Source organism: Lissotriton vulgaris, chromosome 8, assembly GCF_964263255.1.
Source record: "Lissotriton vulgaris chromosome 8, aLisVul1.2, whole genome shotgun sequence".
NCBI lineage: Eukaryota > Metazoa > Chordata > Amphibia > Caudata > Salamandridae > Lissotriton > Lissotriton vulgaris.
This window is the reverse complement of record NC_141696.1, coordinates 556,976,203-556,992,396: the sequence shown is the minus strand read 5'-3', so window position 1 is coordinate 556,992,396 and position 16,194 is coordinate 556,976,203. Positions and strand designations below refer to the sequence as shown.

At 42.8% G+C, this 16,194-nt stretch overlaps 1 protein-coding gene across 1 annotated transcript in view; it reads right to left on the bottom strand.

Annotated features, from left to right (window-relative positions):
• TMTC4 (transmembrane O-mannosyltransferase targeting cadherins 4) overlaps positions 1-16,194 on the bottom strand; it is a 996,962-nt gene that overhangs the window by 496,416 nt on the left and 484,352 nt on the right. The window contains exon 7 of the mRNA XM_086934371.1: positions 7,265-7,357. Within this exon, the coding sequence (XP_086790497.1) occupies positions 7,265-7,357 (93 nt within the window). The remainder of the gene's footprint in view (positions 1-7,264; positions 7,358-16,194) is intronic.

The following is a 16,194-nucleotide window of genomic DNA, read 5'->3' as shown; positions in this document are numbered from 1 at the left end:
GCTGATGACACCCTGCTGCTGTCTAAATCCCCAATGGGCATACAACGTGTCGTGGACGGGTTTATGCAGTTCTGCTTAGAGCGGGGACTCGAAATTAACCCACAGAAAACCAAATATATGATTCTCAATCCCAAGCCCCACAACCGCCCACCGCCCAAGCTGGGAACAGTTCAACTGGAACGGGTGCACACAATTGAATATTTGGGGATTACCCTCAATGAAAACCTAACGTGGTCGGCCCACCAGTCAAAAGTAAACATCAAACTGGCACAATTGGTGGGTGGCACTATGAGACTAGTGAACAAATCCCCCTACCGGCCACTTACCCCTATTATTCACATTTACAAAGCACAGGCCCGGGGGGGTGTTACATACGGGGGCGAGCTGTGGGGCCATATTCCATCATCTAAACTACTAACTATTGAGAAAAAATTCCTGAGACAGATTGTTGCTCTCCCACAGAGTACTCCATTACTCCCTCTCAGGTTGGATATGGGCCTTCGGCCCATAACGGAGGAGCTGGGGCTCAAACCTTTAGCATTTTGGCGGCGTCTATGGAGCAGTCCAGACCTTTCAAATTACAGAGCTGAGCTGCAGGAATTTTTACAGTTACCCAATGCCACAAGAACACCTTGGCTGATTTACATCAAGAGAACTTTTGAGGCAATTGGACTCCCAGAACTATGGTTGGACCCAGTAAATACTAGTACTAAGATCCCTAAAAAGGTACTCGCGAGAGCTTATTACGAACACATGCTCTCCAGAGTTGTCAAAGGCACCAGTGATGGATCATTATCCAACCAGTTCATAAAAATTAAAGATTCTTATCAACTAGAAAGTGTTTTAGATGCCATGACTCCGGCATTAACCAGAAAACTATTCCTCCAATGGAGATACGGAACTCTTCCTTTGGCATCATTCACAGCATCATGGTCTTGTCGCTCCTCCTCAGAAACTTGCCCGGCATGTGCCCATCCAAAGGAGAACGATGTCCATGTGGTTTTCTTTTGCCGGGCCTATGAGAGGAGCAGGAAATACTGGCTAGTCCCCCTGCTCAGAAATCTGGGGTTCAGAACTTTTTTACCCGCTTATAGAGTCCTAAAGACAGATCTAGCTCCCACTACAATTTTTGCACTATCCAAATTTTTAACTGCAATGTGGTACGCCCGAACCCGTTGTATAAAGAGACTTGGAGACTCGGGACAGGTTTGAACTATTGGCACATCTATTTTCCTTATTTCCTTTTAACAAACTTTGATCACCAATGATGTTTAATGCGTTTTTAAAACTTTAATATATGATGTAATGTATATATTTTATGATCATGTGATCGAAATAAAGATTTTTCGAATCGAATCGCATGTAGGATGCAACCGAGAACATGAAACGTTCAATGAGTGGAAACAAGGTGGAGGATTCTCGTGAGCCGATTAATTTGCTCTAAGTTGAGGAGATTTTGGAACTAGGTTCTCCAGATTCAGAAAAATACGTAACATCTGCTTGGAGAGATGTCTGCAAACATGGAGAAGCAGAAGGGGCAGCCTTCTCAGCAGGGAGTGTCTAAAACCACAAGCTGTCCTTCATGATTCATGAGACGCTCCAGATAAGTGGCACCAAGTCTAGAGCTATAAAGCATTCTGGACCCAAGACATGCATGACAGCTGATGTCTGGTGAGACTTTGAGGACAAGACACACAGTGCAAGTAATCGTGTTGGATCTGCCAATACGTTAGAAGTAAATAAGGTCAATAAGAGTTTCATGTCAGCCAGAAACCATGGGAGTTCCGTCAGAGGTCATCATGGTTTATTGGTGGGAAAGCGAAATACCAAGCAATAATCTAGTGTGCAAACTCCTAAATGAAAGCACGCAGTATCAACCTGCTGAACTCAGATAGATGCTTTAATACAGCACAATTCAAATTCTGCATTGTGTCGTATTTACAGGTATGACAATACTTTACTGAACACTAGACAATTTTAAATGATGACTTGATTGTTTTGACAGGCTTGTAAATAGGGAAGTACCCACCACTCTGATGAGAAGAATATCTATATCTTACGTTTCTAGTCATTAAAGTGTCTCTCTTCATGTTAAGGTTTTGGATAGCCTGCTCAGGTGGAATAAAATAAGGCTTCAGACAGTAGCATGATAAAACCATCTCCTGATTTACGTGTATTTAGTGTTCCGAATTAACATTTTAAGTTCTGTAATAGGAGTTTAAGAAGCATTTAAAAAATAATGTTATAATCCCATTGAAAATGATTAACACAAAAGGAGAGGTAGTTCATATTTAGTAAACCTTCATTATGGGGACACATTGTCCCATATTTTGTAACCCTCAGTATGGTGGTTTAGTATCCCATTAGCCAAGAAGAAAAACTTCTCTAGAGTATTCCAGTGTATAAACAATTTGCACAGGATTCAACCTGAATCTGTTTCTGACGAATGAGTATGCAAGATCACATTATAAACTCGGTGGACAGGTGCTATTGTCAGGCTTGGAGTAAGAAGGACTTATTCCAGCTAATTGTCAGCCTGCGCACCATCATCCAGCCCTGACACACCACTAGCATTATGTCCTAGAAGCTAAGTTTACTGCATAGAGATAGTGATTACAATCACTTCAATGCCCTTGTAGGCTCTCTCTGGTGGAATGTTGTACTGCCTCCGGTTTGTGATGCAGTCTGCAAGAGAAACCTTAATTGTGCAGTGATTTGTGTTGCCAACCTGGAGGTACAATTCCTCCACCCTCCATCATGATCAACTCCTAGAAGCCTGCAAGTCTTATAAAAAAACACATTAAAAATAAGGAGACATCTTTCTTCCGCTCGGCTCTAGACAATGCGAAAAATCGAACCAAAGAGCTTTTCAATATCATCAGAAATTAAACCTCAAAACCTTTGACATCCTCAACACTAGCATCCAAAGAACGCTGCGACAACTTTGCCAACTTTTTCAATGAGAACATTGCCAAGATAGATCTCTCGCTTGGCTCAAAGCTCTCCCCCTCCATCGTGAACTTAGGTTCTATTAACCAGGAGAGTGATGCCTTGATGCCCACAAAATACTGGTCCTCCTTCATCCCCATCCAGGAAGAAGAGATCGTTAAATGAATCTCCAATGCTAAATCCGCATCACATGCCCTCGATCAGCTTCCCACGCACCTGGTCAAAGACCTGAAGCTTGTCCTAGCCCCAGTATGGTGCAAGATCATTAACAGCTCTCTGAGCTCTGGATGCATTCCAGACTGCCTCAAAGTAGGCCAAGTCACTCCTCTGTTGAAAAAGCAGGGGCTATACACTGAGGACCTGAACAACTTCAGACCCGTCCCGAATCTACCCCTCCTTTCCAAAATCCTGGAAAGATGTGTACACCCTCAGCGGACCCAACACCTCGACAATATCAATCTCCTTGACCCCCATAAATCAGGCTTCAGAAAAGGCTGTAGCACCGAAACCGCAATCCTCAATGTCATAGATGACATACTCGGATCACTGCTGTCTTCTCATCCATCTAGACCTATTGGCCGCATTCGATACAGTTGACCACAAATTGCTCATCAAGGCTCTGCAAAAAAGGGCTGGCCTTCAGGAGACGGTCCTACATTGGTTCTCCTCCTTTCTCCACAACCGTTCACAAAAAATCACACAAAAAAAAGAATTAAAAACTTTGAGTCCGACCTCCACCCCGTCATCAGAGGTGTCCCACAAGGATCTGTACTTTTCACGCAGCTTTTCAACATTTACATGGAACCCCTCACCTCTCTACTCAGGAAATCCAACATCCCTTTTCACTTATATGCTGATGACACGCACCTTTATCTGGAAACCACTTCCATTGATGACATCCAAAGACTTAACAATACGCTCAAGGAGGTGCAACTTTAGCTCACAAACAATCACCTGAAACTCAACCAAGAGAAAACGGAAGTGCTCCTCATCTCCAACAAAAACGACAACCCCAAATTAAAGAATGGCTCAAAGCCATTGACGCCCTCAACGGCAACCTCGCCCTGGCGGATTCAGTAAAACCGCTTGGCATCACCCTAGACCCGAAACTGGACATGAAACATCATATTTCAAGATCGGACAAAAGTGCCTTTCTCAACCTGAAACTACTTTACAAAATCAAACCCTTCCTTCCCCCCAAGGACCTTTAACAAGCCACCCAAGCTCTGGTACTCTCTAGAATTGACTATGGGATTGCAACCCTAACCGGGACAGCAGTATCACACCTCGCCCCCTGAACACAACCTTCAACGCAGCAGAGAGGATGGTCACTGGAACCAGGAAATTCTAACACATCACTCCCGCCATCAGAGAACTTAAATGGCTCCCAATTGAGCTGCGAGCCAGCTTCAGAACAGCCTGCCTCACACACAAAGCCCTGCACACAGGCAAACCTGAATACTTAGCCGCCAAACTCTAAAGGGCTGGTCAGTCCAGATGCCTCCGGAGCTTCATCACCATGCTACTCATCCCGCTGAAAACACAAATGGAAAACAAACGCAGCCAAAATATTTGCTGGAAATGCTCCTAAAATCTGGAACTCCATTCCCCCCCACATGAGGACTCCCCCCTTCGTTTCCAAAATTCAAGATCTTACTCAAAGCCCTCTTCCTCGAACGATCACAAGGGAACAGATAGCAGATGACACCGTCCCGAACCAAGAAACCCTTCTGAACATTGAATCCGCTCAGAGACTCGTTCAATTTGTTCTACCCCCTCCCCCCTTGCCTCTTCCCCTTCCCTTCTATGTGCGTTCGTTACCCATCCACAACCCTCATGTTATTTCAATTATCTGTACCTCTTTTTGCTCTTAATGAACATGTTGTGAAGCGCTCTGATACTTTCGGGACCAGCTAGCGCTATATAAAACTCCTAAAAAAAGAAAAAGTAGATAAGTAGCCACGGATGCTTTGGTGGCAGGCACCCCACTCGCAGTATAGAATCGTAATCGGCTACACTCTGTGTGTAAATGTGAGACAGAAACATGAGTAATGTGTCCCATCACGCATGGGACACGACGCTCCCTGCAAAGTACAGTGAGATGCAGGGATGAGACCCTGCATCCTGGAATAAAGAGTCCCTCATAGCACAGAGCTCTAATGCTATTGAACTGGCTGGCTGATTTGGAGGCCTGCCCTCACTCCTACAGATTTTGATGAGTGAAAGCACTAGGTATTGTGACAGATCCACTGCCTTTGGACAGCAGCTGACAATTTGGAAAACTCATTTGGGAAAAAAGACCACTGAACCATCTGGTGCATCAAGACAGAGGGTCATCACAACTGGAGACCGAGGGCACCTCCCATGCTGGCGGACACAAGAAATTGGACCAGACCCTTTAAATCCCCGGAACCGTATATTTCCCACACCTGGGACAGGCAGTCTTACGTTAACTTGAAGAGATTCTTAGCAGGGCAACTCGAATGATGATTCTACAAAATACCAGCAGACAATTGCAGGTCACCTTCTCCCCGGGGACACCTGGATAACATCTGCACAGAAGCAGCGAGGCTAGCCACATAGACATAAAGAGCCGGGAACACCAACTGTGCCCCATGGCCCAGACATTACAGATATGGAAAGAACTGGGCGGGTTCCCCCAGGAAGAACTTAGTCAATGTGTGCAATCTCATGATAAGAAACAGTTTTAATGATATATAAAGCGAGTCAGGACGGGATGACCAAAGAGGTACAGGAAATGATTGCTCCATTCAACCATTCTCTAAAAAAATATGACAGAGTTTTATGAGAGAGGAAATGGAATAGTGAACAGCAAGATGGACTAATGGACAAAATATAATGCAGCATCATACTGACAAGTTGGGGTTCTACAAGGAGCTGAATGGGCACACATCCTCATAGGAAATAGACTAATATCCCACAATGATGCTCTATCTCAGCACTACAGTCAGATTCAGAGTCCTAATGACAGAAGTTAACCAAGATGAAAACTGCTCTTAGTATTCTAGCATATGCTTGCGTGCGTTTGATAAAAAGTCCAGTTCTGTACTTCGGTAGAGCATTTACTGCAGAAACTGTTGCCTTACAGTTGTGGCAGATTGTCTACAATGGCGAAGCATATACTGGCTATAATTGGCATGGGGAGATTCTAAGACCAAATTCACAAGTCTTGTGTAATAGAAATAATGGGCACCATCATGTATCTGAGCAAAAGGCTGTCAATGTACCAAGCCTTCACCAAAGAAACAAAGTAAGACAGAAAAGCATTGAGAAAGTTAAGACAAACCTGAAAGAAATGATTATAACATATCAACTGGTTAACTGGGCGAGGAACTAAAACTTTACTTTCAAGCAAGTGGACAACTACTTGATAAACGAAAGGGGGCATAAATTATCAGCAGACCTCGGATATTTGATGTAGTGGAATGCTTATGTTCAGCTTGGATACCTTGGTGATTATCCTAATCATTATCCAAAATACCATCTAGACATGTTGCCCTTTTTAACTGTTAAATTTGCTGGTACTTTATCAAAACCATACAAGCCTCCAAGGGAAAAAAATGACTAACAATCATTACTCCAAATCATTGTACACAAAAACTCCAACTAAACGATGCAATATACAATCAAAGTACGATATAAAAAAACAACACATTAAAGTTCAAAAGTCACATAAGAAATGTCACGATACACTGCTAAGAGCCAGCAAATACAGTCAGAACCAATAATTAATTTTTACACATATATAAGTGGTGGTCAATGATTACTATTTCTTGCTGTTTCTATCTACGTAAAAATTGTGGGGAAATAGGTGAGGAGCAAGAAAGTTATTCATGTCTGAATATTAGTGTAGAGTGCGCAAGGTTTCTCAATCAAACTAAACAACAAATCAATCAAATAGTGAATAAAAATGTGAAAGGGAATAATTAGCGACAACATTTACATCTGTAAATGTTTATATTAAAGGTTGATATACCAGACTAACACACCTTTGCATCCATCAGACTCTCCCAGTCACAGCTGTATATTTATATACCTTTTGTAGTTTGCCTAATGGCAACCTCTACCAACCCCAGGCCCCTTCCTCTGGGAATGTTTCCCAATGATTTTTATTTAAACGAAGATTTATTTTCTTATCTCATTTCAAAGCAGATGTGTCTAACTATGAAACATCTCATGAATGATGGTTGACAAACATTAGTTTGGGCTTCCAGGAGAAACATTATATTTATCATAGTTTCAACATGAATGAACCAATAAGTAATACGAATAAATTATGTGAAAAGTCGCTTACCTCAGGTACTTTGTTTCTATGAAGCACTTTGTTGATAATTTCCAACACACTCACTTTGCAAATCATAAAGGCATCGAATAAAGCATTCACGCCCTAAAGAAAGATAATATTAGTTTATTAAATACAATTCCTTTAACGAAACCGATTTGTATGAAAATACATTCACAGCGGAAGAGCTCAGTTTGTGATTTTCAGCCTTATGGAAACCTTGGCCAGGTAAAGTATAATTTAAGGTGTGAGGTGCAGTAACAGCTCCTGGCTTTATGTTTGAAATCTGTTTATTGAATACTCTACTATAGTGAATTATCCCCGAATTTCTATGAACTTAACTCCCCAACCAATTTCTAGATCAGAACATAACAATGAGTAACCAGTGCCCGGATGAGAAGAAGAAACAGAAGAAACAAAAATATATTTAATTCTTTGGGAGCTGTATATAGCATTGACAAGAACCAAAAGGGAGGTATAGAGCGCTTTCCAGAAGAAGTGCTACAATACATAAGCATGAAAGGACCCATTACAGAACATTAGACAGAGCCGGGATTTAGTATGGCTGTGAAGACGAGCAAGAAAGTCATTTCGTATGATTATTTATAAGCCAACTGGCAGGCCAAAAATTACAGGGAGAGGAAGTCTAAACAAATCGTCTTGTCCCTTCACTGGGCAGTATTCGCCCATCATTGTGAAACCACTGCCAATCCTATTCCGGTTCCTCTTCCCCCACTAAAGTCTAGAATGTGCGAATCTCGGCAGTGATATAGCAGAGTGGCATCAATCATCCATGCGGTTATATCAAGAATCATTGACACAATTTGCTTGTTTGGCAACAGATGATCTTCTTTCATGATTGAAGTGAGGTAAATACATGGAAAATTAAATTAATAGGTAGTCATTTGTACACCCAACATGGCCACCACCATTTCAGACAGTGTTGTAGTGTACAGGAAGACTGACTAGTTGTTGTTCATAGTCAGAGAAGAAACATGGTGGTCTCCATGTACGTCACGAGGATAAAAGAACAAGCATATCAACAAATTCCCAGAATAAAAACGATCAGAACTCCACTATCTACCCCATAGATTCAAGTCATAACAGTGCAAACCAGTGCACCCTTTGCAAACAATACTACACCTGGAAGAGAACATCACCAGAAGTTAGGGGCTTTCTAAGACTTGTCACATCCATCCCTGACTATCAATAGAAATTCTCTGGCTGCCTTCACTTGTCTGAATGAACACATTTTTCAACCCTTTGATCCTGTCTCAGTGCACTCTGTAGAAAAGTGATGCAGGAGGACCCAGAATATTCAGCTCATTCTTGGCAGCAAACAACTCCATCTTATACCCAGGAATCTCATGCTCCACATCCAGGAATAAGAGTACATGATTATCTTTACTTATATGCCCTTCATCCTAGGCCCAGTCATTACCTTTGAGGTAAACCTGCCTCCTTGAGACAGGAAGCCACCAGAAAAATGCTGCGAATGCTAGTCCTGTTGAAAGGGAGTAGAATTCCCAGCATCTGTTTTACTTTTTTGCCGACCATGGAGATGGGAACTCTAGGATATGAATAATCCTGCTGGGTTCGGGTCCTCAACTTTGAACCCATATTTACCCCTTTGTTGGGCACCGGGCAAAAAGTGAAAGTTCGTAAATACTGTTTTAGGAGTTATGGAATCGATCTTCTTTTTAAAAAAATGTTCAGACATCGTGGTAGGACTGAAATGATACAACTTAATGGAGCCGATTACAGAAAGCTCCATTTGTCTCATTTTTAGGTCTCGTGCGTGTGCTTTTTTTTTCCTCACACACTATTAGCCTTTTCATGCGTCTTTCTAAGAAAGACAGCACGCAATTGGCCAAAGGCGGGTGCATGTCCCACCTTCTCTCTCCCCTGGCCTAGGGAGCTCGGGAGAAAGCAGCGGCCCGCACTGGGCCTGCTGCATTTTTTAAAAATTCTTTGCGGTGCACGCGTGCACCACTCCCGGGCTTGTTTTTCCCGTGCGCCTCTCCCTTCAGCTCAGGTCCTTATCGGAGGCCTGGCTCTTCAATACAATGGGCTGTTTGCACAGTTTGAACAACGCCTGGTAGCCCCAATCTGAGCAAGCAAGGAGGAGAGGCAGAAGGCAATCAAATGCAAGACTGGAAGAAAATGGCCGCCTGAATGGTTTACCTCAACGACAGCCTCAAACACTGAGAAATTCCGTCTTTCCTGGTCCACTGATAACGGGGCGCACAAACAAGGCCATACTTTGGGTTGTGTATAGCGAAGTCACAACGATAAGGCTGAAAGTGGCTGTTTAGGTGTTTCTTGTAGCGCCGATCGGCTCCCCTGTGGCCGCTGCAGAGCGCTTGGAGACAGAGTAAGCATGTGAAAATTCAAAGAAACGCATGTCTTGCGCAGCCAGAGTGAACAGGGTGGAAATCCTCTCATCCTGGTGCCTCTCCGGCCCTCAGCCCCAGAATCGAGGTGGTGGCTCCGAAATCCCTGAAAGAGCAGGTTCTAAACACAGGTTAGCCCGGGGGCTGCTTTACTTCTCTATGCGGAGTTTATGCCACCACTTAACCTCCTGGAGAATTCCGCAGCAGCAGACCTTTGCTTCTCGCCCTGGCGCAGAGTATGAGGAAGGAAGCAGACTTTTCCCGCTTAGCTAACAGAGCCCACCTTGCTGTCCGCTTTCTTTCAGGATCTAGTTACACATGTGTCCTATGACTACCGAAAAAACAAAATATTAAAGCACAAAAGAAGAAGAAGCTAGATTGAATTCAAATCAGAGCTGTGAGAGTCTTGTGGTGTCACACACAGTATGGCGCATTGCTCATGATATAATTAGTCTCTCGCTGCTGACATCTGCTCACAATTGTAGCCTCATTTTCTGGGTGCATTTCCAAGACTAACTATTGTTGATCCTCTTGTATGCAAGTGGCGCTTTTAAATGTATTATGCGGTTAGATTTACACCCCTCCTTTCCTGCCCACCATCCTTTAGTGACCACCGCCTCCTTTTCCACTGTGTCTGTCCCCCTACCAAAGAAGCATTTGCAATGCAATAGGTCTTGTAATTGCGAGGTTTTAGCTATTGCTGTTGTAAATTACAATGCCTTTTATTTATGTGTTAAAAAAATCTGCATTAATAAAAGTCACTGTCAGTTACAATACCAATAGGTCAAAGTTTATAAAAAGCGAGACCTATTGCATTGCAAATGCTTGTTCTTTTTTACTTCCAACAATTGCGGCTGGCTGAAGGGAAAAGCTGAACCATTATGTATGCCCAAAGAACTGCACATGCAGAGGTTCAGGCAGATACCAATGCACATACGTGTGTCTTTGGTTAGCCAGGCATGAGTTGTTATCAGGTACTCGGCATCGGAAAACTGACCGGTAAGTGTGATTTGCGACAAACTGTCTCTGCTAACGTTTAGCAGTTGTTCTGTGCATAGCTCAGTATTTGCATAAGAAAGAATATGGGGAAGTACTCTAGAAAACTGCATTAAATGGAGAACTCTTTCTCCCCGTAGTCTTCATCTAGGTGCTCTACTCCTGAAAGGAAGACCAGAAGGGAACAAGAGGAGAAAATTGAGAAGAATGATGGTGGAAACAATTGTTTCAATCAAGGGGAAATGTCAACGGGGGGTTTCTCACGTGTAGGATTGTGACGCTCCTGACAGGCAGACCGAGTTGGATTGGTCGAGTTCGAGGAAGAAACTAATGTCCTTCCTAAAGAACAAAGGGACATATATCCTGGAAAAGATATGTTGCCTGTAATTTTGCCTTTTATTTAGTAGAATGTGGGATGTCCAGCTCCTCTACTGAAAACCTAGCTACATCTCCACAGCTAAACCTTCGAATTCATTATTCATGTGATGGATGTAATCTTAAGTGAACGGAAGAAGAATCCAAACAAAGTTAACCTTTCTAGTTTCTTTAAACAATGTATTACCTATTCTATTAATTTCATTGCCTTGGACCCAGTTTTGTAAAAAATAAATACACCCAAATCCTATTCCTCTGCTTCTGTCAAAACCTATTTTCAGCTTTGCTAATGAAAGCCAGAATGTGCCCACTCCCTACTCTATAAACTATTCTTCTGACTACTATGAGTTAGCCAAAATAAAATAGGTTAGCTTTATTTATACAGATCATTAATTAATGAGCAGGGTTGGCTATCCAAATTTAGGCAAAATAACAAATAAGGAATCCCAGCTTATCAAGTCAAAGGTGCCTTTCCAGCATCAAACAATACTACTACTGCCAGAATATTCTTATTTTCTGTGTAAAAAAAATCTATTGCCTCTATTAAAAATTGGTATTATGATATAGCTGCCTCCAAAAGACAAAACCTCAAAACCATTCTGTTCTTCCTTTATTAATAACACCATTTTTGTGCCATTCTTAATGCTATTGCTTTTGTGAATATCTCATAAGTGATTTAATAACGTGATTGATCAATGCTTTCTTTGGTTTTACAAAAGTAACATTGTTTCCCTTACAAAAAGATGAAGGAGGAGCTGCACTTCTAATTATTTGGTTCAACACTGAGGCTTTTATGGGGGACAGTAATTTTGAAAATTTCGTATAAAATTCCAAAGGAATCCCGTTCTTCCCATTCAGTTTACCATTGGGTAACCCCTTCATTTCCTCTTTCATATCTTCAATAGTAAAATAAGCCATGACCTTAATTGCTTCTATATCCTTTAGTTTCGGGAGAGCTATTTCAGACACTATACTTTTTGATCTTCAGTATAGATTTTTTTGTAGTATTCAACACACAATTGGAGACTTCCTTTTAAGGTTTCGTCTGCACAGTGCTTGCACGGTGTTGGTGAAATCTATTGTATTTAATATAATCTTAAAAGTGGATTACAACCCGCCCCCTTGCTTTCATTGGTTTCTGATAAGAAAACTTATGGGGTAACCCAGTATCCCTAAGAACCTGGGCAATACAACAATAGGTTCAACAATGGTTCCGTCGGGTATGAACACAATTACTTTAAATCATGTATTTATCTTCAACTGAAATCTACGCATACCATTCCTACTGGAGCTGCATAGCTGAGCGGACGCGCTTTGAAAGGCCGATCGGAGAATGTTATCTCCTACGTGATGATTGCACAAATTACTGAGATTACACACGGATAGCCAGTTAAGAGGAACCAGGGCATCTGTGCTCTTCCCATACTAACGGAGACATCACAAGAACCTTCAGTTGATGAACATTGGAAACAAATTACAAGTGATCCTGATATTTTCTAAAAATTTGCCATTGGATATGATTATACCTGGACAAGCGTTAAAGGTTAATTTGGAATAGATATCCATCAAATATAGAAGAAGACCCCCTGACCGAATAGAACATCAGGATGTCTGACTCATGAAGATGTGGCGCAATATTCCTTTTCCTGCCCCCGTCCTGAAGAAGACCCGCTAGAGACCCACAAATAAGGTGTCCACAGGATCGAAACGTCGACAGACTTTTACAAAGGACCAGCTAACCGTGTCCAACACACCACAGCTAATCAATATAGCGTGTTGGAACTGAGTATTAGCGAAATAACAATCGGCTTTTCTAAATCCTTTTCTTCCCTCTAATATTCCTTCACTCACGTGTATATAGATCCATAATTGTTATGTCACTGTGTCACATTTATTTCACACTATGTCACTTTGTTCACTAATTTGAATTGTTGCGCTGTATTTTGTACATTTTAATGCATATCTCAAGGTGCAGTTGATGAGAACAAACAAAATCATGAATGAAAAATAATTCAATAATTAAAAATCATACTGACCCTTGGTTGTGTTTGGTTTTGCACTCTCATGACCTAACAGAGGTAGCATATTAAGTAGGAATTTTATGCGTAGATTTCAGTTGAAGATAAATACATGATTTAAAGTAATTGTGTTCATACCCGACGGAACCATTGTTGAAACTATTGTTCATTGGTTTCTGTGCACGTCATTTACTTTTCCTCCATTTCTCTTGGATTAGCATAGTTTCCTGCATTTAACAATGCCTGTTTGTCGTGTGCTTCTCTTATCAGTATCCAGTCGCTGAAATACTATTTCCTTCCGCTGTTGGGGCACTTTTTTTTAATGAACAGGACTTTTGCTTACCGCTCCATGCCATTTACTTTTCCTAGCTGCATGCATTTATCTTGTAATTCATTTAAACTTTTTTGGCATGCATTTCAAGCGTACTTGTGAACCCACGATGAGACTTGAACAGACTCCCCAGCGCCAAGGTCGGCATTTCTGGCCGTTATGCCACACCCCCTCGCCTGCTCCTTTACTCTATTTTTTCATTTAATTTATAGCTCTCCAAACGAGTGCATGTTTTTGCTGACAGTTCTCCCCCCCCAATCCCGACTGCCAACGTTGTTAGCATCCACCTCCAGGCGCCATCCCCTGCCCGGGACATTACTTTCACCTGCCACCCCCACCCCATCATTACTTGCTTATTTAGCAAGCGTGCTGCTATCAAGAGTGTTTGTGGCACTGAACATATAAACATAGCCATAAGGACACGAGAAGAGCACTTGCACGGAACTAGAAACAAAACGAAGGGACATCTAACTGCATAGTGAATGGGGAATGAAGTAACCTCCCATTATGGTTTCCCAATGCACTGGGGTGGTGGGTTTCAACTCCTTAGCAATTTCAGAATGTTCATGTAAACATGGCCCTCGTACGCACACACCCTGCTGCACTCTAGTGTTCCTTTGCAAGTTTGTATCTGCATCACGTGACCCCGCCAGTTACAGCCGGGTTTTTCAAACCCCTTTTGTAATGAACAGAGAACAAAGGCCCGACCATGGCGGAATGAGCATCATCATACGCCGGTTTATTGATTGCCATTTCAACTCAAACCTACTGGGGCGGATTGGCAATGCGGGCATTCGGGCATGGGCCAAAGGGACAGTGTCTCAGTGCCCTCTGTGGGCTGTTTTTTTTCCTCCCCTTTCCCAGCCGCACAGTGAAGCTGCCTTCATTTCTCTGTCTCTGTCTCCGTGCTCTCTGAGGACTAGGAAAGGGGAGAAAAGAAAACGGCCCACAGAGGGCACGGAGACAGAGAAATGAATGCAGCTTCACTGTGGGGCCGCAGCGATTATCCGCTGTGGCCTCTCCTTCACCCCCTGCCCAGCAAAGCAATCACGCTGAGGGTGGCTGGGGAGGGGGTGATTGCTTGCAAAAAAATCGGCCACCTTGGGGGCCAGGCGTTGCTCAGGCCTTTGAGCCATTTTCACCTCGGCCCCCCAGGGGCCCCGCGGCACATAAACAGTTAGTTTTAACACCTCGCCCACAGCCCTTCACATTCAGGGCAAGGGCATAGTGGGCGAGGAAGAATGGGTCTCGCTGTGGCGGCCAGGTGATTTTTGAAACTTGCACCATCTTCACCTCAGCCTCCCCCTGGCTACCATGGCTGACCCAGCAGCTGTGTTTTGTGCTCCCCTGCCAGGACATTGCCCCGAGGGCTGGGGAGGGCTGATTAATTTACTACTTGCAGGGGCCTTACTGCTGTTCATGTGCTCCTGAGCTGAAGGCCTGGGGAGGGCTGAGTAGGTTAGTAATAGCAGGGGCTTCCTGCTTATTAGATGCTCCTTCGCTGGAGGGCTTGAATAATTTTGTGACAGAAAGGGGCTTTGCTGTTTTTTTAGTTGCTCAGCATGTAGGCCATTGTCACCTTGGCCCTGTGTCCTGTGCAAGAAGAGTATCCTCTCACTTTCATTCCTTGTCTGTGCCAAACATCTTAAGGATTTTGGGGGCCCTGGGCCAAACATATTTTTGGGCCCCTGTTCGGAACAGATTTGAATTATGATCCAATTTCACCTCTTTGATGCCCTCTTTTCAGCTGGTCACTGGACAGAGCACTACCATACTTGTCCAAATTCTTAATGTATTGACATCTAATATTCAAGGGCATTGACGTGTGTTTTCAATATTACAACACAGTAGCAGCTCACTAAAATTAATGAAAATAATCTTAGTGACATCCTCCCCATTTCTCATATGTGATGGCCTGTTTGATCTCAAAGACATTTTTTATGGATGTTGCATGAAACAAACACATTTTTCTGCAAAATCTCTGTGATAGGTTCTTACTCATCGCCCATATTAAAAATAAATTTGAAAAAATGGTATTTAAAACAATCTGTTTAAGAAGTATGCATGGTCATTAGGGCAAGATTCTCTGCAGAACAGAGATGGCTCTATCAGGGGGATCCCTAAAAGGCTGGGGCCCTGGGCCAGAGCCCACATTGCCCATGCCTTAAAACGTCTCTGGTCTGTGCATAGGCATATGTAGCCTGACGCCAGAGTTGCAGAGATCAGGATTCAAGTTTGAGTCCCAGCGTCTGCTCAACAACCTGTGATTCTGGGCAGATCACTTCAACGCCCAGGCCCTTAAATAAAAAAATCGGATAATGTGTACTGCAATTGGTACTCATAAATAGAACTGTGTTTTTTGTATATGGACATCACCTGCTGGTTGTGAAATACATTTATGACTAGATTGTACAGATACATTTTCCAGCATTCTTTACACCCCGGACTGCCTTTTCCTCGTTTGTGAATTCTTACTTTTGTTATTAAATTTTCTATTCCCAGAGATTCCAGTCTTACCCTTTCTCCTTGACTTTGTGGTAGATTTCTGATTTATGTGATGAATAGAGTCTAGGACATAGCTGGTTGGGAAAGAGTATCTAACTGCATTGTGCAGGGCGTTAAGACTGCAAGCAAGTATTCAGTTATCAGAAATGCAGTGCTCGTAATCTTTACCAATGTTATTTGCTCTTTAAGCTTTAAAAGGCTTAATTTACTAAATATTTCTCTACAAATTAGACCTCAAAGAGTAACCAAATGGTGTTCCATGAAAGGGCAATGCCCTTGAATGTGGGCCACGCCCCTTAATTGTGGGCCACGCCCCTTAAATGT